Here is a 22,127-nt window from a genome sequence, read left to right as displayed (position 1 = left end):
TTTGAACTGTTGCTCCTTCAATGTCATGCAACACTATCCCCCACACGTATGAGCTCACAGACACCGATTGGCTGGTGTCACTGTGACTGCCTGGAGAGATAGCATCCCACCCCTCCCTCCCTGAGATCATGGCCAATTTTGATTCCTGACCATGGGTTGCTGTTCCCATCATTGGGATTTGAACTTGTGATCTCCTAATGATAGGGTGAGCACTTTTCTGTTGCAAGAGCAAGAGTTAATTAATTGTCATCTCATCTCATTATCTCTAGCTGCTTTATCCTGTTCTACAGGGTCGCAGGCAAGCTGGAGCCTATCCCAGCTGACTACAGGCAAAAGGCGGGGAACACCCTGGACAAGTCGCCAGGTCATCACAGAGCTGACACATAGACACAGACAACCATTCACACTCACACCTACGATCAATTTAGAGTCACCAGTTAACCTAACCTGCATGTCTTTGGACTGTGGGGGAAATCGGAGCACCCGGAGGAAACCCATGCGGACACAGAGAGAACATGCAAACTCCGCACAGAAAGGCCCTCGCTGGCCACGGGGCTCGAACCCGGACCTTCTTGCTGTGAGGCGACAGCGCTAACCACTACACCACCGCGCCACCCCTAATTCATTGTGATATGCAGGTTAATTAATTGTGACACTATATGCTATTTGGCTACTCCTTCCTGATTGGCATGTGTGCAATGATAGGGTGATCCATGGGCAATTGTGTCACCACTGCAACTAAATGGTGATGCCAGCATAGTGGATATCAGTGTAAACTTAGGCCCTGTCCACACGGCAATGGATTCAGGTGAATCCGATACAATTGTTTATCGTTTAGGCCTGGCGTCCACACGGCACCGGCGTTTTGGGTGCTCCAAAATGCAATCTTTTGAGAACGGGTCCCAGAGTGGAAAGATCTGGCAACGTTGCCGTTGCGAAGTCATCTGGATGAGTAGAATGGATTTGTTTACGATGACGTCACAACCACATGACTGTCAGTCAGTGCGTTTACATGCACGTAGAGAAAATCGAATTTCTGCCGTTGCTCGTCTGAAATTGAAGTTCTAAATGGCATGTAAACACCTTAGCTCGGCTGAAATTGAACCGAACTTGATTTCTCGCAATCGAGCTACACGACCTAGATTATGCGATTTTTGCCGAGCTACTTAGTGCATGTAAACCCTATCGAGCTACGTAGTCCAGCTACTTACTTCAGCACTGCCCCTTCCGGAAATGACGAGTGACGAGACCACAAGCGGGAAACACGACAGTCTCGGTCGGCATGACACTTCACCTTAGCCGTCCACTTTATTAGGAACACTTCTGTTCATACATACAAACTACAAACACTCTTCTTAGAGTCTAGAGTTTATTTTATTTTTAAAAGGGACAGTGTACAAATTAAACATTATCCTTGTGGTAAGGACAGATGTCTGTACCAGGTTATAGCAGTACATGCTAATTTCCGCCTGTAGTCCCTTTGTTTATACTCTTGAATAGCTCTTCTTCATGACGACAACCGGAAGTGTACCAACACGATGGGGCGTGTAGCGCCACCTGTGGCTCGGGTGCACAATGCACCTCACTCAATAGCTCGATTTCACAGTATGCATGTAGGATTGGATTTCTCTGGCACCCCTGCTGGGACCCTTTGCTCGATTACCGACAACAGCTCGATTTGGATGTGCATGTAAACGTACTGAGTGCTTCACGCCGGGTAGAAGTGTAACGAACTCGATGCGAGTTGTCAACAAATCCTATAACTTGGTTCATGAAACGCGCTTACAAAATATTTTCACTGTGAATATTTATTGTGTAATGGTGCAAAGTGAGAGAGAGAGAGAGAGAGAGAGAGAGAGAGTGAGAGACTCTGCCCTTAGGGCAGAGTCAATCCCGCCAGCAAAAATAGGGAAAAAAAGGAGCGATCTCACCTCTTCAGATGTTGGTTTAAGTCCTACAATACATTCCTCAAAAAGGGCGTAGAAGAACAAATTAATCCATCAACGTGTAGCATTCAATTTATTCCGGACCATTAAAGACGCCGCCTTCCGCGTAGAATCATACGTCATCCTCGCCGCCATATTGGATGGGTCAAAGCAGAGAATAAAGATGCCTCATTCATGTGCTGCGTTTAACTGTACCAACAGGTTTACCGTCCAAACGAGATCACATGGGATTACCTTTCACAGGTGAGACTGGAAAAATACTTTTCATTGTATTTGGTCATTATAATGTAATTTTACGAACAGATTTTTCTGACTTTGTGGCTAATATGAAGTCTCGTGCGTAATAGTTTATGTGCATGCGTCCTTACTTCTATTGTTCTGGTGTCTCCGAAGGGACCGTCTTACAGCGCCCCTAGAGGTGTGGCATGTGTATTGCATCGTTTTCAGCAAGCGTTGTGTTACCATATGGACCTGATATTTTACTGATCGTTGCCCATGTGGACGCGATATTTTTTTAAATAACATCTCATTGCCGTTGTCATGTGGATGTAGCCTTAGTGTTGAACATGACTAACTGTTGTTGTTGCTGCTTTACTAGGCAGCCTTGGGCCACAAATGCTTGTTGCTAATCCATGTTCCTGCTGCCTCTATGCTACAGGTGAAGTATACTTTCAGGCGGCAGAGACAGCTGCAGTTGTGGGTAATTAAAGATGGCAGACAGCAAACAAATCCAAATCCACTTAGCTTAATCACTGTCAAAGACAGGTAGAAGGTCAGGTGACTCACAAACAGGATATCCAAGGCAAAATGACAAAAAACAGGGAAACAGTTGAGCTCAAAAGCCATGAAAATGAACACTGATCGAAGGCTTGGCATGTCAGATGAATAAAAGAGCTGAGAAGATCCTTCGCAAGGAATGAGAGGTTTGTGTGTTCTTGTATAGTGGAGATTGAGTCCAGGTGTGTGTAATCATTAATAGGCTGACTTTGAACGTGACCGTGAGTGAAATGACTGGGTGTTGTAGCCTTTGTGGCCATACTTGTAGACCGTGATGTGTTCTGGGAAATGGAGTTCGACGATGATTCTGATGTTGATATGACACAAATAGGAAAGATGACATTTTACTAAAATGTCCACCACATGCCTACCCTGGGTAGTAGCAAATATTTAATAAGAAAAAGAATGCAATTTTTACTTATGTTAGTGAAAAACAATGTGATCATTTTTGAAACGTATTATGATTTTAGTATAATAATCTGATCTGGCCCCAGTCAGAAATCACCAAAGTTTGATTATATCTGGTGATTAATTTTCTGTTGATGGCAAATTTTATGCATTTTCTTTTTCTCTCTGTTGATAGGATGAGAGAAATCAGGTGCTGACCACATACTTATGGGTGCGGCAGATCTGGCATGATGCGTACTTACGCTGGGATAAAGATGAGTATGATGGCTTGGAGGTCATCCGCATCCCTGGCGATCTGGTCTGGAGACCTGACATTGTCCTTTACAACAAGTAACACAGTTTATAACCCTTACACAAGATATAAAGTAGCTTCCATCAAAGGAACAGCCACACTGTCTTATAATGTATTTTTGACAGCAATAATTCCACAATTTAGAATAAAACAATACAACGCAGACAAAAGTAGCAACGTAGATAATCAGGATACTGCATCATAAAATTCTGTTTCACAGTTGGACAAGCTACATAAAGGACAATTCCAGAAATATAGTAAATATTATTCAGGATATTTCCTTTATTTGAGGAAATCACTATTAGACATCAGTAGTAACAATGCAAATTCTCAGAAATAAATAAATAAATATCTTGTATCATATTTGTGCTATATCAATCACATACTGGTAGATCATAGTGATTCCATGATTTTGATGCTGTTTGTGCCCACCTGATATTACATTTAAAAATATATTTAAAAAAATAAAAGTAAAAGACCTTTAACCACAGGTAAAATATCCCTCACAACAACCTATTTGCATGTTTCAGATAAATAACTTTAAGCATTTAATGAAACCACTACAGCACCAAGAAAGCAACATTTTTGCCTGTCTTTCACCACTATGCAGTCATGTGAAAAAATAATTACATCCCATGGAAATTGTAGACTTTTTCTAAACATATTAACAAGCAAACCAAAAGCAAAGTCCTTCCCATGCCACAAGGCACATTGGGCAGCGCTGATCTCCGTTTCTATAGCCCTTGGCCTCTTGCATAGTTAGGGTTACAGTGGGGGGCTGGTCCTGTGGTAATCACAAGAGTTTGACTCCCTGCTCACATCTGTATTGTGACATGCTTCACCAAATGGCAGTAGGTACCATTTTTATGATCATCGGGTAGAACTCGCGATCTCCCAGTCAAGAGGCGCACATGCTAACCACTAGACCAACTTGCGGTAAACAATCAAACATTTCACCCATTTGATACAGTGCCTACAGATAAAGGGGATATACTTGAACAGAAGAAGAAAAATGGCCTCAATGAGGCTCTAGCTCATACCTACCAAGACGCCCATAAAATCGTAAATATGAGAGATGGTGCCACCATCTTGACAACTTTTATGCACACCCACCTGGGGGAACATTGAATGCAAGTTTGATCGAAATCCAATCAGTCCTGTAGGAAGAGTAGCAATTTTTGTAAATTGTGGACAGACGACGACAACGGACGATCGCATAAGCTCATTCGGCCTGGCCTGCAGCTGGATGAGGTAAAAAATTAGCCCTTTCAATCATTTATTCAACAAAAATATCAATAGATGTAATATTCTTTTGTGGAGAAAGTAAGTACACCCTTGGCTTCAGAAGCTAGTATTTCCAAAATCCCTTCAGTTGCAAGATATTTGAAGGTTTTCTTGCATGTACAGCCCTTTTCAAATATCCCCACAACATTTCAGTGGGGTTCAAATATGAGCTTTGATGAGGCCATTCCATAATTCTCCATTTCTTATTTTTGAGCCAGTCCTTGGTGGATTTGCTCGTGTGCTTAGGATCATCATCTTGTTGAAAGGTCCACCTCTGGTTCAACTTCAACTTTTGAACAGATGCCCCAGGGGTCGGTCCGGCCGTACCACTTTCCAGTCCGGCATACCACTAAAAGATTTGGCCATACCAGAAAGAAAAATATACTGTCTCTGAAAAAAATGCACTGTCAGCATAACAACACACCTGCTAACGTCAATTTACCAAAAGCAACACGTTTTCCTCAATATACATTGCATATAACTCGTTCTGACCTGTCTCTGAATTATGTCTGAAGTGAATTCCTTCCATGTTTCACTCGACAGACAATGTGCGAGATAGTGCGCGTAGCCCACTGCTTAACCATCTTGTGCCAACGTGCACAGCTTGTATCCAAAGTGTTTTAGTAGACAGATGTTTGTTGCAAAGTCTCCCAAATAAAAACAACATATACAGAAACATATGTTGATGTTTCAATATTCTATTATGTGTGCAGTGTTTCGCTGGACAAACAACGAGCGAGCTACAGCATGCGTACGGTTTAACCAGATCTTGTGCTATAACGTGCGCAGCTGGTAATCAAAGTGTTTTAGCAGACAGACATTAGTTGCAAAGTCTCCCAAATAAAAAGGCATATAAAGAAACATGTTCATGTTTCATGATAGGCTATTTAAAAATTACTTTGATCAGAATTCGTAAATCGAGTGGAAGTTGGGGCAAAGATTCTAGATTAGATTGTCTGGTTGGAGCAAGCAGAGTAACTAGGCACGCGCACTGAGAACACACACACTTACTGTAGAACACACGCACTTTCTCAAACGTTCCGACACACCCGTGGGAAAATACAAAGAATCCAAAAAACACCAACAGAAAACCACAACGATATATTTGATAAGGAAGAGAGGACAACTGGAAAATAATAATGCAGAGAAAAATTACTACTGAGTGATAAGAAGTCCTAGTGAATGCTTGATAAGTAGACAATAATAAATAAATAAAGGTGTATTTTTCGGCACGCGCGTGCACTATGACTCAAAATAATAGTACCGGCAAGAAATAAAAGTTACTTTCACCCCTGAGATGCCCTCACATTATCTTCAAGCACTCTTTGATATGATTCAGAATTCATAGTTGAATCAATGAATGTAAGCTTCCCAGTCCCTGAGGCAGTGAAGCAACCCCAAACCATAAAATTTCCACGACCATGATTCACAGTTGGTATGAGGTTATCCTGAAAATCTGTCTTTGGTCTGCACCACACATGTGTACTCTTATTGTGGCCAAACAACTCCACCTTTGATTTGTCTGTTCAGAGCATATTATTCCAAAATGTTTGGTTTTTGACTATATGTTCATTGGCAAACTGTAGTCTTGCTTTTACATTCCTTTTGGACAGCAAAGGCTTTTCCCTGTCACGCCTCCCATGCAGGTCAAATTTGTCCAATCTCTTTCTGATTGTAGATGTATGTGCTTATACACCACCAATTATGAGTTACCTGCAGATTCAGTGATGAAATTTTGGGGTTCGCTCCTACAGAATCAGTCTTCATGCAGCAGAGAGGAAGTGGAGAAAATCCAGGGCCCCTGCTGACCTCTCCTGCTACCAGTCCCTCCTTGCTGAGTTCCCAGCCTCACTCAAATCAGCCAAGATGAAGTTTTATCACTCAAATTCATACCTCCATCTCCAACCCTCATCAACTGTTTTCTCTTCTCTCCACCACCTGCACCTCAGTCATCCATCACTGGAGAGGACTTCACAGTCTTTTTTGAGGAGAAAATCATAGCCATCCACAACTCCTTCACCATGCCTGCCTCACCCTCCCACCCCCTCCCCACCCTCCCTCTCTCTTCCCCTTGCACTCTGCTTTTTCCCCTCTTTCCACTTCTGATGTCTCCCAGCTCCTGCTTTCTCACCGTCTGACCACCTGTGCCCTTGACCCTATCCCCTTATCTCTCCTTCAGACCATCACTCCTAACATCCTCCCATTTATCAGCTCCCTCATCAACTTCTCCTTGTCCTATGGATACTTTCCTTCCAGCTTCAAATGGGCCCACATCACCCCTCTGCTGAAAACCCCCCACCTTGGACCCCTCTGTCATCCAGAACTACTTCCCTGTTTCTCTCCTCCCCTTCCTGTCAAAGATGCTTGAACATGCTGTTGCTAACCAACTCTCCTCTTTTCTCTCATGGAACAACCTCCTGGATCCTCACCAGTTTGGCTTCTGAGCCGGACACTCAACTGAGACTGCGCTTCTTTCAGTCAGTGAGGCACTTCATGCAGCATGTGCTGCCTCTCTCTCCTCGGTCCTGATTCTCCTTGATCTTTCTGCTGCATTTGACACTGTTGATCATTTCATCCTCCTGTCATCCTTATCAGCTCTAGGGATCTTTGGGACAGCCCGAGACTGGTTCAAGTCCTACCTCTCTGGTCACTCCTTCCAGGTTACCTGGTCTGGTTCTGTATCAGAACCACGCCCACTTACCACCAGTGTTCCTCAAGGTTCAGTTCTTGGTCCACCTCTCTTCTCCCTCTACACCCAGTCTCTTGGACCAATTATTTCTACTCATGGTCTATCCTACCACTGCTATGCTGATGACACCCAACTGTTTCTCTCTTTTCCTCCTTCTGACACACAAATCTCTGCTCACATCTCTGCTTGCCTGTGCGACATACAGAACTGGATGGACAACCATCACCTGAAACTCAGTCCAGGCAAGATGGTGGTAATCTACATTCCTGTTCCATCCTCACCACCCCTGGACATTGTCCTTTCCATGGGGGATATCTCTAGGTCTCCTTCACCCAGTGAAAATAATCTAGGGGTCATGTTCGATGACAAACTCTCCTCCTTGGCAAACATTGCTGCAGTGACCCAGACATGTAGATTCCTCCTCTACAACATCTGAAGGATCTGCCCTTTTCTTACCTCCTACACTACTCAGCTCTTGGTCCAAGCATTGATCCTCTCCTGCTTGGACTACTGCAACTCTCTCCTTGCTGGCCTTCCAGCTTCTGCCATCAGACCCCTACAGCTCATCGAGAATGCTGCAGCTTGCCTGGTCTACAACCTCCCTCATTCTTCCCATGTCACCCCTCTGCTTGCCAAACTGGATTGGCTACGTATCGCAGCTCGCATTAAATTTAAAACATTGGTGCTAGCTTACCAGGCTCTCAAGGGGTTAGGGCCAGCATACCTCCACAGTCTGTTCTGCCCCTACATGCCAGCCAGATCCCTATGCTCTGCTACTACTGGTTGCCTGGCCCCTCCTCCTCTCTGCTCCTGCCCAGCCCACTCAAGACTACTGTCTGTCCTGGTTCCCTGTTGGTGGAATGACCTTCCCATTGAGGTCAGAACTGCCGACTCTCTGATCACCTTCCAGCACAGATTGAAGACTCATCTTTTTACCCCTCACCTCTCCCCTTCTTCCCTGCCCACTGTGTAACTGTGTTTTGGTCTAGACCAACCCAGGCTGTGCGTGGGGTTAGCTGTTTTGAGTTCTATTTAGTTATACTTTATATGGTTGGCTTGTTTCCTCAACCCTACTTTTGCACTTAAGTCATTGGGCCTCATGTGTCAAGCTGGATATGGACATATTTATTTGTAAAGCTTTTTATGACCATTTACACAAGAAATGTAGTATTTCTGAAAATCCTGTAAATTTGGAAAAATGCTCATATCCTGCTCCTGAGTGTGGGTAAATTTACATGTAAGATGATTAACTAGAGTAATCCTCGACTTGATCAACTTCAAAGTAGGTAATTTGCATATATTACTGCACTTTTATGTAGATTTTACAGTCAAGGTTAAATTTCTTTTTATTATATTTAAAGCATTTAGCATATGCCCTTATCCAGAGCGACTCATAGACTTTGTAATATTTATTTTAAAAAAATCCTCATGCTACCACATCATTCCCAAAAAAGTTGGAACACTGTAAAATGTAAATAAAAAGAGAATGCAATGATTAGATTAGATTCACTTTATTCATCCCACATCGGGGAAATTCACATGTTACAGTAGCAAGAAAATGTCAAACAGATAACAAATAAAACTGAAATAAAAATTAGACAAATGAAGGATTAAATACAGAGGGCTATTTGCATTATCTACTGTGGAAAAGTATAGAAAAATTGCCTTATTGAGAGGCTCGGAAAAATTGCACATTACAGGTAGACTCTGTATATATACCGTACACACACATATACATTATATATATATATATATATATATATATATATATATATATAGTATATAAAAGTATGCATAAAAATAGTTTAGGGCCTATATTATTGCACATAATAATTGCATCGATGAGAGATGGCAGAGGTAGTAGTGGTGAAGTAGTGCAAATTAAACAACAAACAGGTTATTGTTGCTACATTACAAGTTGTGGGTGTTATACAGTCTGACAGCAGTAGGTATGAATGACCTGCGGTACCTCTCCTTCTTACACCATGGGTGTAGCAGTCTACTACTAAAAGAGCTGCTTAAAGCCCCCACAGCCTCATGTAGGGGGTGAGAGGGGTTATCCATGATAGAGGTCAGCTTGGCTAACATCCTCCTCTCACCCACCACCTCAATGGAGTCCAGAGGACAGTCCAAGACTGAGCCAGCCCTTCTGACCAGTTTATTAAGTTTCTTCCTGTCCCTCTCTGAACTTCCACAGCCCCAGCAGATCACAGCGTAGAAAATCGCTGATGCTACCACAGAGTCATAAAAAGTCCTAAGCAGTGTGTGGCAGCGGGGGCGTGGTCAAGCGCCGGTCTGTGACAGGAGGGCGGAGTCGGGGAAGGTAAGTGGCAGAATCGCTACACCTGAGGGTAATTAACCTGTGTTTTGTGTGTGTTTTCCCCAGTAAACCGCTCCCTATTTAAGGAGGGAGAGTGAGAGCGGAAGGGAGCTTTTCCCAGAGGAGACTACAGCGTGTGTGTGTGTGTCTCTGATGCTTGATTTAAATTGTCCGACTGAAAAGTACGGCAATAAAGCCTTCTGTTCCCCCTGATCTCTGTCCTGCCATCCTCTGTGCTCCACCCACACGTTATTCTCGCTACAGTGGTGCTGAAACCCGGGAAAGGTGGAGCACCAGTCCTGCAGCTCCATGGAATCCTCCCCATTCGCGGACTTGGTCCACGCCCTCGCCACAGCTCAGCAGAGCCAGCACCAGGCACTCGTCACGCTCCGGAAGGAGTAGGAGCGCCGCTTCGAAGCCCTGGTGCTGGCTCAGCAGGAAGATCGAGAGGCGTTCCGGCGTCTCCTCGCGTCGGCGGGGTCCACCAGCGCCCCGGCCGCGGGCCCGTCTCCCCTCACCTTGATCAAGATGGGCCCGCAGGACGACCCCGAGGCTTTCATCACCTTGTTCGAGCAGGTCGCCGAAGCCTCGGGGTGGCCGATGGAGCAGCGTGCGGTGCGCCTCCTCCCCCTCCTGACGGGAGAGGCGCCGCTGGCCGCACTACAGCTCCCCGCCGACCGCCGGCTGGCCTACGCCGACCTTCGCCGGGCTGTCCTCCAGCACGTGGGGCGCACGCCGGAGCAGCAGCGCCAGCGCTTCCGCGCGCTGCGGATGGAGGAAGTCGGCAGCCCGTTCGCGTTCGGCCAGCAGCTCCGGGACGCCTGCTGGCGGTGGCTGAGGGCCGAAGATCGCGACGCCGAGGGAGTCATCGACCAGGTGGCGCTGGAACAGTTCATCGCCCGCTTACCCGCCGGAACCGCGGAGTGGGTCTAGTGCCACCGCCCGGCGTCGCTGGATCAGGCCGTAGGACTGGCGGAGGATCATCTGGCGGCTGTTCCGGCGGCAGGACAACTGATGACATCGGCCTCTCTCTCCTCTCTCTCTTTCTCCCCCCCTCCTCCCGTGTCCCGTCCTCGCCCCATTCCCTCACCACGGAGGCGGGGGCCGGCTCCACCCCAGCCGGCCCGCCGCACCCGTGGTGCCCTCCCGTTTCTCCCTTCTGTGTCTGTCTCTCCCCCCCCCTCAGGTGAGTGAGCCCCCGAACACAGCTGCAGAGGGAAGGCCCGGGCCGGTTTGCTGGCGCTGCGGGGAACCGGGCCACCTGCAGCAACAGTGTGCAGCGATGGAGGTGGGGGCAGTGGTGCAGATCCCCAACGCGCCAGAAGCTGCCCTCGATCGGGCCGGAGCATATTGCATACCGGTAAGTGTACAAGGGGCTACATATCAGGCGTTGGTGGATTCAGGTTGCAATCAGACCTCGATCCGCCAAAGCCTGGTGCAAGACGAGGCATTGGGGGGAGCACAAGGGGTGAAGGTGTTGTGTGTGCATGGGGATATTCACAGCTACCCGTTGGTGTCAGTCCACATACATTTCAGAGGGGAAAAATTGATAGTGAAGGCGGCGGTTAATCCTCGCCTCACCCACTCTTTGATCTTGGGGACTGATTGGCCGGGATTTCGGGGTTTGATGGCACGCCTAGTAAAGAGTGGGTCCTGCCGGTTGACAGGGGAAGGTCCCGGTGTCGCTTTGGCTGGAGCTGCGGTCGCAGAGCCGTCTACGTCATCTCCACGACAGAGTGAGGAGCCGCCGGCCCCTCCTCTTTCTATTGGGGAATCCCTCGCGGATTTCCCACTGGAACAATCGCAAGACGAGACTCTGCGACACGCGTTTGACCAAGTGAGAGTAATCGATGGTCAAACGCTCCAGCCGAACGCCACCCCGTCCTTCCCCTATTTTTCCATTTTAAAGGATAGGTTATACCGAGTGACGCAGGACACTCAGACGAAAGAGCGAGTCACCCAGTTGTTAATTCCAAAGAGCCGCCAGGAATTGGTATTCCAGGCGGCTCACTTTAATCCCATGGCTGGACACCTCGGGCAGGATAAGACACTCGCCCGGATAATGGCCCGATTCTATTGGCCGGGGATTCGCGGCGACGTCCGTAAGTGGTGTACGGCGTGCCGCGAATGCCAGTTAGTAAATCCAGCGGCCATTCCAAAAGCGCCCTTGCACCCCCTACCATTAATCGAGACCCCGTTCGAAAGGATTGGGATGGATCTTGTCGGGCCATTAGATCGGTCAACATGAGGGTACTGCTTTATATTGGTTCTGGTGGACTATGCAATGCGATACCCGGAAGCGGTGCCTCTTCGCAATATCTCAGCACGCAGTATTGCAGAGGCCCTCTTCCACGTCATCTCCCGGGTTGGAATCCCGAAAGAGATTCTGACTGACCAAGGCACCTCGTTTATGTCACGAACACTGAGCGAACTGTATGGGCTACTGGGTATTAAGCCGATCCGCACCAGCGTTTATCACCCACAGACGGACGGTTTAGTTGAACGGTTCAATCGCACCCTCAAGAATATTATCAAAAAATTCGTAAGTTAGGACGCACGTAACTGGGATAAGTGGCTCGAACCCTTGTTGTTTGCAGTGCAAGAGGTCCCCCAAGCCTCCACGGGGTTCTCCCCGTTTGAATTATTATATGGGCGTAAGCAGCACGGCATCTTAGATGTACTGCGGGAAAATTGGGAGGAGGGACCTTCACAAAGCAAAAACGAAATTCAGTACGTTATGGATCTGCGCGCAAAACTCCACACGCTCACCCACCTAACTCAGGAGAATTTGCGGCAGGCCCAGGAACGGCAAACCCGCCTGTACAACAAGGGCACACGCCTTAGAGAGTTCACTCCAGGAGATAAGGTACTCGTCCTGTTGACCACGCCCCCGCTGCCACACAGTGTCCTGCACACACCAAAAGACCTCAGTCTTCTCAAGAGGTGGAGACGACTTTGGCCCTTCTTGTATAGGACATCGGTGTTGTTAGTCCAGTCCAGTTTGTTGTTGAGGTGAACACCCACATATTTGTACTCCTCCACGATCTCAATGTCCAAACCCTGGATGTTCACTGGTGCAATTTGAGGAACCGTCCTTCTGAAATTGATCACCACCTCCTTTGTCTTGCTGGCGTTGATGCGTAGGTGGTTCAGTTCGCACCAGGTAACAAAGTTGGTGATGACCTCTCTGTACTCCAGATCGTCCCCCTCTGACACATGTCCAACGATGGCTGTATCATCTGAGAACTTCTGGAAGTGGCAGCTGTCCGTGTTGTAGCTGAAGTCAGATGTGTAAAGAGGAAAGGAGAGAGCACTGTACCCTGTGGAGCCCCTGTGCTGCAGACTACCACATCAGACACACAGTCGCGGAGCCTCACATACTGCGGTCCGTTAATGAGGTAGTCGATGATCCATGCAGCCAGGTGGCAGTCGACACCAGCTCCCTCCAGCTTCCCCCTAAGCAGTGATGGCTGGATTGTGTTGAAAGCACTGGAGAAGTCAAAGAACATGATTCTCACAGTGCTCCCAGTGCCCTCCAGGTGCAAAAGTGACCGGTGTAGCAGGTAAATGACAGCGTCATCCACACCAATCCCCGGTCGATATGCAAACTGCAGGGGGTCCATCTCGCTGTTCACCAGGTGTCGGAGGTGGGAGAGAACAATCCTCTCCATGGTCTTCATTAGGTGAGACGTTAAAGCTACTGGCCTAAAGTGGTTGAGCTCCCTGGGGTGTGCAGTCTTGGGAACTGGAACCACACATGATGTTTTCCACAGAAGTGGAACTTTCTCCAGACTGAGGCTCAGGTTGAAAATGTACAGAAGAATCCCACAGAGCTGATCTGCACAGTCTTTAAGCAGTCTGGAGTTGATATCATCAGGGCCAGCAGCTTTCCTTGTCTTGATCCTCCTCAGCTCCTTCAACACCTGATCAGCTGTTATGGAGAGGCAAGGGGTGTAGCCAAGGTGTGAGTCCTGTAGAGTGAGGTCGGGGGTGGAGTGTGTGGATTGGTCTGGCAGGGATCAGAGGGGGGTGATGTGGTGTGAGGAGGGAGCTGTTGGTGTCGGAGGTATTATGAGGGGAGAGGGGGGGTAGTGGAGTGATATCACAGACCGGTCAGGACTATGGTGAGTGTGGGAGGGTGGGGTGACACAGTCAAATCTGTTGAAAAAGAGATTCAACTCATTTGCCCAGTCTTGGCCCCCAGATACAGGGCCCCTCCCACTGTCCTTTGTGTGGCCAGAGATGGTTTTCAGGCCTCTCCATACCTCTCTGGTGTTGCTCCCCTTGAGGTGCTCCTCCAGCTTCCTCCTGTAGCTGTTCTTGCCTCTCCTTATCCCCCTCTTCAGCTCCCTCTGCACTCTCCTCATCTCCTCCTTGTTGCCAGATTTAAAAACCCTCTTCTCGTTTAATAGGGCTTTTAGTTCAGAGGTCACCCAGGGTTTATTGTTGATTTGCAAATCATGGATACCCTATATTTAATTGAAAACAGTCCAAAGACAACATATCAATATTACAACCTGGAGGCCACAGGTACAGATTGAACCCAATGAGCAACTACTAGAAATGAACTGAGGTGTACCTGATGAGTAGGCTCAGGAGGAGAGCAGGCAGGAAGCAGGCACAACAGCACAGTCCAAAAATCTCTTAGTGAAATCCAAGGATGATCGAGTGAAAGCAGAGTAACAGGCCACAATAATCCCAGGAGAAAACAGAACTGGAAAATACAGAGTCCTGAGTCAAAATCCCAGTCAAAAATCCCAAAAATTGGCAGGCAAAAATCTTAATCCAAAGAATGTAATCCAAGTAAGGAAACTGAACGTGACTGTGAACTTGACAAAACTTAGCAGCGAGTATTTATCCACGTTGTGTAATTCTCCTCGGTGTGTTTATATAGAGTGGCTAACAGTAAATGCGTAGCAGGTGTGGTTGCGCAGCATGGGTAGAACAGGTAAAACGCAGAGTGGAGCACAAAGGCACAGTTTCCTTGGAAGATCCAGGCTGGATCGTGACAGTACCTCCCCCTCCCCTCATGGATGCCTCTGGGCATCCCAGATAGAGCTCCTGGGTTCTTGCAGTGGAAATCCCTGATGAGCGCAGGGTCAAGGATGAAATGCACTGGCACCCAACACCTCTCCTCTGGGCCATAACCCTCCCAGTTGACCAGATACTGTAACCCCTGACCTCATTGACGGACCTTTAGTAGTTTCCTGGCTGTATAGACCTCCCCTCCATCAATGATCCTGGGAGGGGGAGGAGCCTTGGAAGGGGGGAGAAGGGACTGGAGACCAGGGGTCTTAGTTAGGAGACATAAAAGGATGGGTGGAGGTGCCACATAGACTTGGGCAATGCCAATCTCACAGTCGTGGGGTTAATGACCTTAGAAATAGGAAAGGGGCCAACAAACCTGGGGGCCAGCTTACATGAGAGAACCCTGAGAGGGAGCTTGGCCATGAACAACATGACCCTTTGTCCCAAGTGGTAGACAGGAGGCCAGGTAGCGAGTATTCCAAGAGAGAATGGTCCCATCATTCCAGTTAATGTGGGGTTGTGAAGGTGTAACCAAGGAAGGCCAAGGACAACAATTTCAAGGGAGTTGTTCATGGTGTAGAACGAAATTGATTCAACATGATTTCCTGAAACATTCAAAGTAACTGGGTCAGAAACATGGGAAATGGGACTGAGTTCAGCCCTGTTCAGAGCTCTGTTCACCAGGGGGCAATCTAGCTGATGCAATGGGGATGCCCAATTCCTCCACCCAGGAAGTCATGATGAAGCTCTGGTCCGCACCAGAATCAATGAGGGCTTGAACAGACTGGACCTTGTTTTGGAATGAAATCTCAATGGCCAACATTGACCTAGCAGCAGGGGATGTGTGTGTCAAGACGCCCACCCGTATCCCTGCATTTATGGGTGGGCAGACCCTTTTACTGGGCAGCGGGAGATAAAATGTCCTGACTGTCCACAGTAAAAACAGGAACTAGTTGCTCAACGGCATCTTCTTTCCTCTGGGGTTACCCGGGTTCCACCTAATTGCATGGGCTCTGACTCATTGGGGGTGGCACCCTCCAATGGAGAGGTGATGGTCCTGGGTTCAACCCTTCAGCTCCACCTCCAGTCCCTTCTCTGATTACGCAGCAGAAGGTGAGTGTCCACCCAACTGGCCAGGTCTACCAAGCCATTCAGGCTGTCAGGAAGGTAATGAGGTGAAATCTCCTCCAAGATGGCATGATTTAGTCCATGAAAGAAGGCATCATACAAGGTGCTTGCATTCCAGTCAACTGCTGCGGCAAGAGTCTGGAATTGGATAGCGTAATCATGAACTGAAGGAGCACCTTGCTTCAACCCCACCAGCTGTCTCACTACTTCCCTGCCCTAGGGAGGAACAGTCAAAAACTTTCTGGATCTCTTCAGTGAACTCCCTGAAACTTGAACAGCAGGGCGCCCTGGTGTCCCAAAATGCTGTTCCCCACTCCAATGCCTTTTCTGTTAAGAGCATGATAACATAACCTACATGGGAGCTAGATGGGAAAGGACATGCCTGAAGTTTCAAGGCTAAGGAGTACTGTGAGAGGAACCAACAGCAGGTCCTGGGTGCTCCATCATACAGCTGTGGAGCAGGTAGTTGAGGCTCATGGGGGGGGGGGTTAAGGCCGGAGTGGCAGTTGAGTGGTTGGAGCTGGTTGGCCCGTGACTGAAGTCTGAAGTCTATCCATCTGTGAGGAGAGTCTTTGTAGGGTATCGGTGATAGAGGACATTCTCTGGCAAACAACTATGATCTCTTCCTGATGAGATCTGAGAACAGAGCCCTGCTTAGCCAATGTAGATTTGAGAGCATCATAGTCTGCTGGGTCCATAGTATGGCAGACAAATTCTGTCATGACCTGGAGGCCACGGTTACAGATTGGACCCAATGAGCAACTACTAGAAATGAACTGAGGCGTATCTGATGAGTAGGCTCGGGAGGAGAACAGGCAGGAAGCAGGTGCAACAGCACAGTCTGAAAATCTCTTAGTGAAATTCAAGGAAGACAGAGCAAAGGCAGATTAACAGGTCACAATAATCCCAGGAGAAAACAGAGCTGGGAAAAACAGAGTCCTGAGTCAAAGTCCTAGTCAAAAATCCCAAAAATCAGCAGGCAAAAATCTTAATAAAAAAAAAAAATCCAAGTCAGGAAACTGAACATGACCATGAACTTGACAAAACTTAGTATTTATCCATGTTGTGTAATTCTCCTTGGTGTGTTTATATAGAGTGGCTAACAGCAAATGCGTAGCAGGTGTGCTAGCGCAGCACGGGGAGATTGGGTGGAAAACACAGAGTGGAGCGCAAAGGTGCAGGTCAGGACTTGGACGTTCTGGGCTGGATCATGACAAACATTGAAGGTGAGAAATTTTATAGTTTTTTGAAAAATATATTCTCATCTTGATGCCAGCAACATGTTTAAAAAAGTAAGGACAGGGGCAACATAAGGCTGGAAAAGTTGAGTAATACTAAAAAAAAAAAAAAAAAACACCTGGTGGAATATCTTCCAATTAATTAAGTAAATTGGCAGTCAGTAACATGAAAACAAACACAAAAAAAGCACCCCAGAGGTACTGAGTCTCTCAGAAGTAAAGATGGGGAGGGGTTCACTGCTGTGAAAAGACTGAAAGACTGTGTGAGCAAACAGTGGAACAATTTAAGAATAATATTCCTCAATGTAAGTTTCACACTCACTCACTCATCCCTTGACTGGTGTCGTCAGGGAGACATGGCAGCCGCTGAGGTCGATATCCTCTTCCAATTCTTCCAGTTGCTTGTGGCTCGGATGTTCTCTAGGAGGCTCCTCTGGGTCCACTTGGTGATATTGTTCGTCCAGGCTTTTCTCTGCCTTCCTCTTCAGCTCGTGCCTTCAACCATTCCCTGCAGGATCATTTTGCTGAGGGTGTTGTGACATGTTGTGTGGCCGAATCAAGCGAGCTTTCTCTTCTTTACTGTGATAAGGAGAGGTTTGTAGAGTCCTACTAGTCTCCGGATGTCGATCTTGACAAATTAATTGGTTTGCCACTCCCTGTAGCTTATCCATAGGAGTCGGCGAAAGCATTTGGTCTCGAATGCTTAGATTCTTCTTTTGCTCTCAGCCAGCAGCGTCCAGGTCTCACAGCCATACAGGAATATAGAGATGACAATGTAAAAAAATTGCAAAGAATTTGGGGATCACATCATCTATGGTATGCAATATCATTAAAAGATTCAGGGAATCTGGAGAAATCTCTGTACACAAAGGACAAGGCTGAAAACTGACATTGGATGCCTGTCATCTTCAGGCCCTCAGTTGACACTGCATTAAAAACAGACACAATTCTGTAATGGAAATTGCCGCATGGGCTCAGGAGCACTTCAGAAAACCTTCGCCTGTGAACACGGTTCATCACTGCATCCACAAATACAAGTTCAAACCATATATAAAAAATATTCAGAAACACTGCTGCCTTCTCTGGGCCCGAACTCATTTATGATGGACTGAGGTGAAGCGGAAAACTGTCCTGTCATCTGATGAATCAAAATGTGAAATTCTTTTTTGGAAATCATGGACACCACACCTACCAGGCTAAACAGGAGGGGGACCATCCAGTTTATCAGTGCACAGTTCAAAAGCCAGCATCTGTGGTGGTATGAGGGTGCATTAGTGCTCATGACATGGGTACACTGCAAAAAATTGAAAACTGAATTTAAGGACAAAATTACTTAATACTCGTGAAATTATCTTGCTGCATGCACAGATATTTTTACTTGATAAGATATCTTAGAATAAGTTGGTTGCAATCTAGAACTAGGTTTAATAATCTCAGAACTGGTGTCTTGTATTCTTCTAATAGGAAATGCTAGATTGTTTCAACTATTTTCAAGATATTTTCACTTGCTAAGATATAATTTTTTGCAGTGTAGCTTGCACATCTGGGAAGGCATCATTAATGCTGAATGATATAAACAGGTTTTGGAGCAATATGCTGCTGTCCGGAGGACATCTTTTTCAGGGAAGGCCTTCCTTCTTTCAGCAAGACAATGCCAAACCAATTTCTGCATGTAATACAACTGCATGGCTCTGTAGTAAAAGAGTCCAGGTGCTAAACTGGACTGCCTGCAGTCCAGACCTGTCTCCCCTTTAAAAGATTTGGTGTATTATGAAGCGCAAAATATCACAAATGAGACCCCAAACTGTTGAGTAGCTGAAATCCTATATCAGGCAAGAATGGGACAACATTTCCCTTTCAAAACTACAGCAACTGGTCTCCTCAGTTCCCAAACATTTACAGACTGTTGTTTAAAAGTAGAGGTGAGGCAACGCAGTGGTAAACATGCCCCTGTCCCAATTTAAAAAAAAAAAACATGTTGCTGGGCTGAAATGCAAAATGAGAATATATTTTCCAAACAGGGATAAAATTTCTCAGCTTCAACATTTGATATCAAGTCAAGTCAAGTTTATTTGTATAGCGCTTTTAAAAATAAACATTGTTGCAAATCAGCTTTAGAGAATTTGAACGACTTAAAACATGAGCTAATTTTATCCCTAATCTATAAATATGTTGTCTTTGTACTATTTTTAATTAAATATAGCGTTTCCATGAATTGCAAATCATCACATTCTGTTTTTAGTTATATTTTCCACAGCGTTCCAACTTTTTTTGGAAATGGGGTTGCAGTTCTATAGGTCAGACACTAAGAATACCATCAAGAAAATTTTGTGAAACCAAGTCATATTATATTATTGACATTAATTAAACATTATGAAAAATAAAGCTGTAAACAAATCCTCAGCTGATGAAAGATTATGCAGCCACTTATTTTTATTAATATTATACAGGTGTCAATATTAATAAATGTTTTATTGACATAGAAGTGAGTCAAAATAACTTCCATTTCAGCCTTTACCCTAATCATTCATTTCCAGTCATATAATTTCTACTTCTGTCTTTCTACCTTTACTCTGATTGTTCATTTCATGCTCCCAGCAGCTGTCTATGCATTTGAACTTTTATGGAGTTTTGTGGGTGTGGCTACATACATGCAATTGAGCTGTATCGGAAACATGATTTGCAGTTTATGGGTGATTAACATATGCACGCAAGTATGAAGAAAATCAGCCTTTCCAAAAATTCGTCCAGCATAAAATTTAAGTTTAGTTTGACTTACACAAACATTTGCACACAACTTTACTAAATGATTGATAAATTAAGCCCATTGTCAGCAGAAAATGGTAAAAATGAGATACTGTTGCACATTTTAGAATGGTTAAATGCATGTTTTCTTTGATTCAATGTCAAAAAATGATTATAAAGTTTCATTTTCATTAAGAGTTTCAGGGGCTAATTTCATGATTGTGGAATCACCCACATAGTAATCAAACATATCAGATTTTCTCATCATACATACTGTACATGGTGCAGGAACATTTAAACACAATTTAAACACATTCTGTAAAATTAAGTTACCATATTAAAAAATAGGCAGCAGGAAACATACATTTGCCGTCAGAAGTTTACATACGCGGACATAAATGTCACGGCAACTTCTGGCTTTCAATAATTTATTTTAACTGTTGTTTTTCTGTGACATTTTCTCCCTGTGTCTGCATCTTGGATGGTGCCAGGGAGGGGCTTTGGGGCGCTGTAGCTTCTTCTAGGATAGCCATAGCACCCCCAAGAAATTTCTCTGGTTTATTTAGAATTTTTAATGTGTGAATACTATAACTTATAACTTGACAAATAAATAAATACATTATTAAAACAAACTGATTATTGTTAGACTAAAAAATGGAAAGCCAACACAGGTGATCTGATCCAACCAATAGGTACGTTGAACTTTTGATCTTACCTTCACATCCTGATCGCCAGAGCACAATGTTTTGACAAATTAGCATTAGAGAAGCTTTAGAAATATCATAATGGAGCATTATTTACTTTATAAACATCCATGTGTGGAGACGCAATCAACAGATGCATTGTTTTGTTATGAAAATATTGAATGATAAGTGCATGATGATGTTGTTGTTGTTGTTGTTGTTGTTTTTTCCTGTTGTCAATTATAAATTTAACCACATTGGGCAGTTGAGGCACAAATTTTGACTCCTTAGAGTTATCTTTATGTGATATTCATTTGTATATTAGGTTGATAGAATGGAATACTGTTGATTCATTAGTCGAGGTGTTGGTAACTGGCAGCATGAGTTTTTGATCTCAGAATCTGAACTCTCACCTTATGTTTAACACAGAATGTAACAGAGTGGGTACTACATGTGTGTGCATATGTGTATCAGGGTGTTGCAGTAGAAATTAGAACAACACTTGGAGAGCACAGACCTCTGCCAAGGCCAAATGTCACAACATTAGCAAAAGTGCCACTAAATTTGTTGAGCCACCCTGAGTCAGATGTCTGTGAAGGTCATGGTCAAGTCAAGTTTATTTGTATAGCGCTTTTAACAATAAACATTGTCGCAAAGCGGCTTTACAGAATTTTAACGACTTTAAAACATGAGCAAATTTGATCCCTAATCATGGTAACTGGCACACTTCCCAGAAAGCTGAACACACATCCACACCAAAACTCAGTTGAGTTCAATGACTACGTTTACATGCACATCCAAATCGAGCTGCTGTCGGTAATCGAGCTGAAGGTCCCAGCAGGGTGCCAGAGAAATCCAATCCTACATGCACACAATGAAATCGGGCTATTGTGTGAGGTGCATTGTGCACCCAAGCCACAGGTGGCGCAACACGCCCCATCGTGTTGGTACACTTCCGGTTGTCGTCATGAAGAAGAGCTATTCAAGAGTGTAAACAAAGTTATCAGTTCCGTGTTCTCCATTGCGCGTTTTTCTCCCGTCCATGAATTTTGATATATTCAACTCCTTAAGCTGAATGAGCATGAACTCTGTCTCCTCATTGCTCCAGAAGTGCACGTTTCTGCTTGCCTGTGGCAGTGGGGGCGTGGTCAAGCGCCGGTCTGTGACGGGAGGGCGGAGCCAGGGAAGGTGAGTGGCAGAATCACTTCACCTGACGGTAATTAACCTGTGTTTGTGTGTATTCCCAGTAACCGCGCCCTATTTAAGGAGGCAGAGGGAGAGCAGAGGGGACAGCTCATCCCGGGACTAGAACACAGCGCGTGTGTGTGTGTGTGTGTGTGTGTGTGTGTGTGTGTGTTTTTCTCTCAAGAATAAAAGTAGGCTGTTAAACTCAAAAGTCTAACAATAAAAAGCCTATTAGTACCAGAAGCTTTGTCCTGCCGTCCTCTGTGCTCCACCCACACTTCAGAGAGCTCTACATCGCCATTTTCTCTTCTTCGTTTGTTCCTCCTGACCTCTTCTGCTGCTCGCTACTACTGTTGTCATGCCGACCGAGGCTGTTGTGTTTCCCGCTTGTGGTCTCGTCACTC

The 22,127-nt window shown here is 45.6% G+C and overlaps 1 protein-coding gene across 1 annotated transcript in view; it reads left to right on the top strand.

The window, feature by feature from the left end:
* The window catches only part of chrna9a (cholinergic receptor, nicotinic, alpha 9a), an 83,030-nt gene that overhangs the window by 51,217 nt on the left and 9,686 nt on the right, over positions 1 to 22,127 (top strand). Inside the window, exon 3 of the mRNA XM_060915623.1 lies at positions 3,307 to 3,461. Within this exon, the coding sequence (XP_060771606.1) occupies positions 3,307 to 3,461 (155 nt within the window). The remainder of the gene's footprint in view (positions 1 to 3,306; positions 3,462 to 22,127) is intronic.

Source organism: Neoarius graeffei, chromosome 3 (genome assembly GCF_027579695.1).
Source record: "Neoarius graeffei isolate fNeoGra1 chromosome 3, fNeoGra1.pri, whole genome shotgun sequence".
NCBI classification, from domain to species: Eukaryota; Metazoa; Chordata; class Actinopteri; order Siluriformes; family Ariidae; genus Neoarius; species Neoarius graeffei.
The sequence above is the reverse complement of the archived record's forward strand: the minus strand, read 5'-3'. Positions and strand labels throughout refer to the sequence as shown.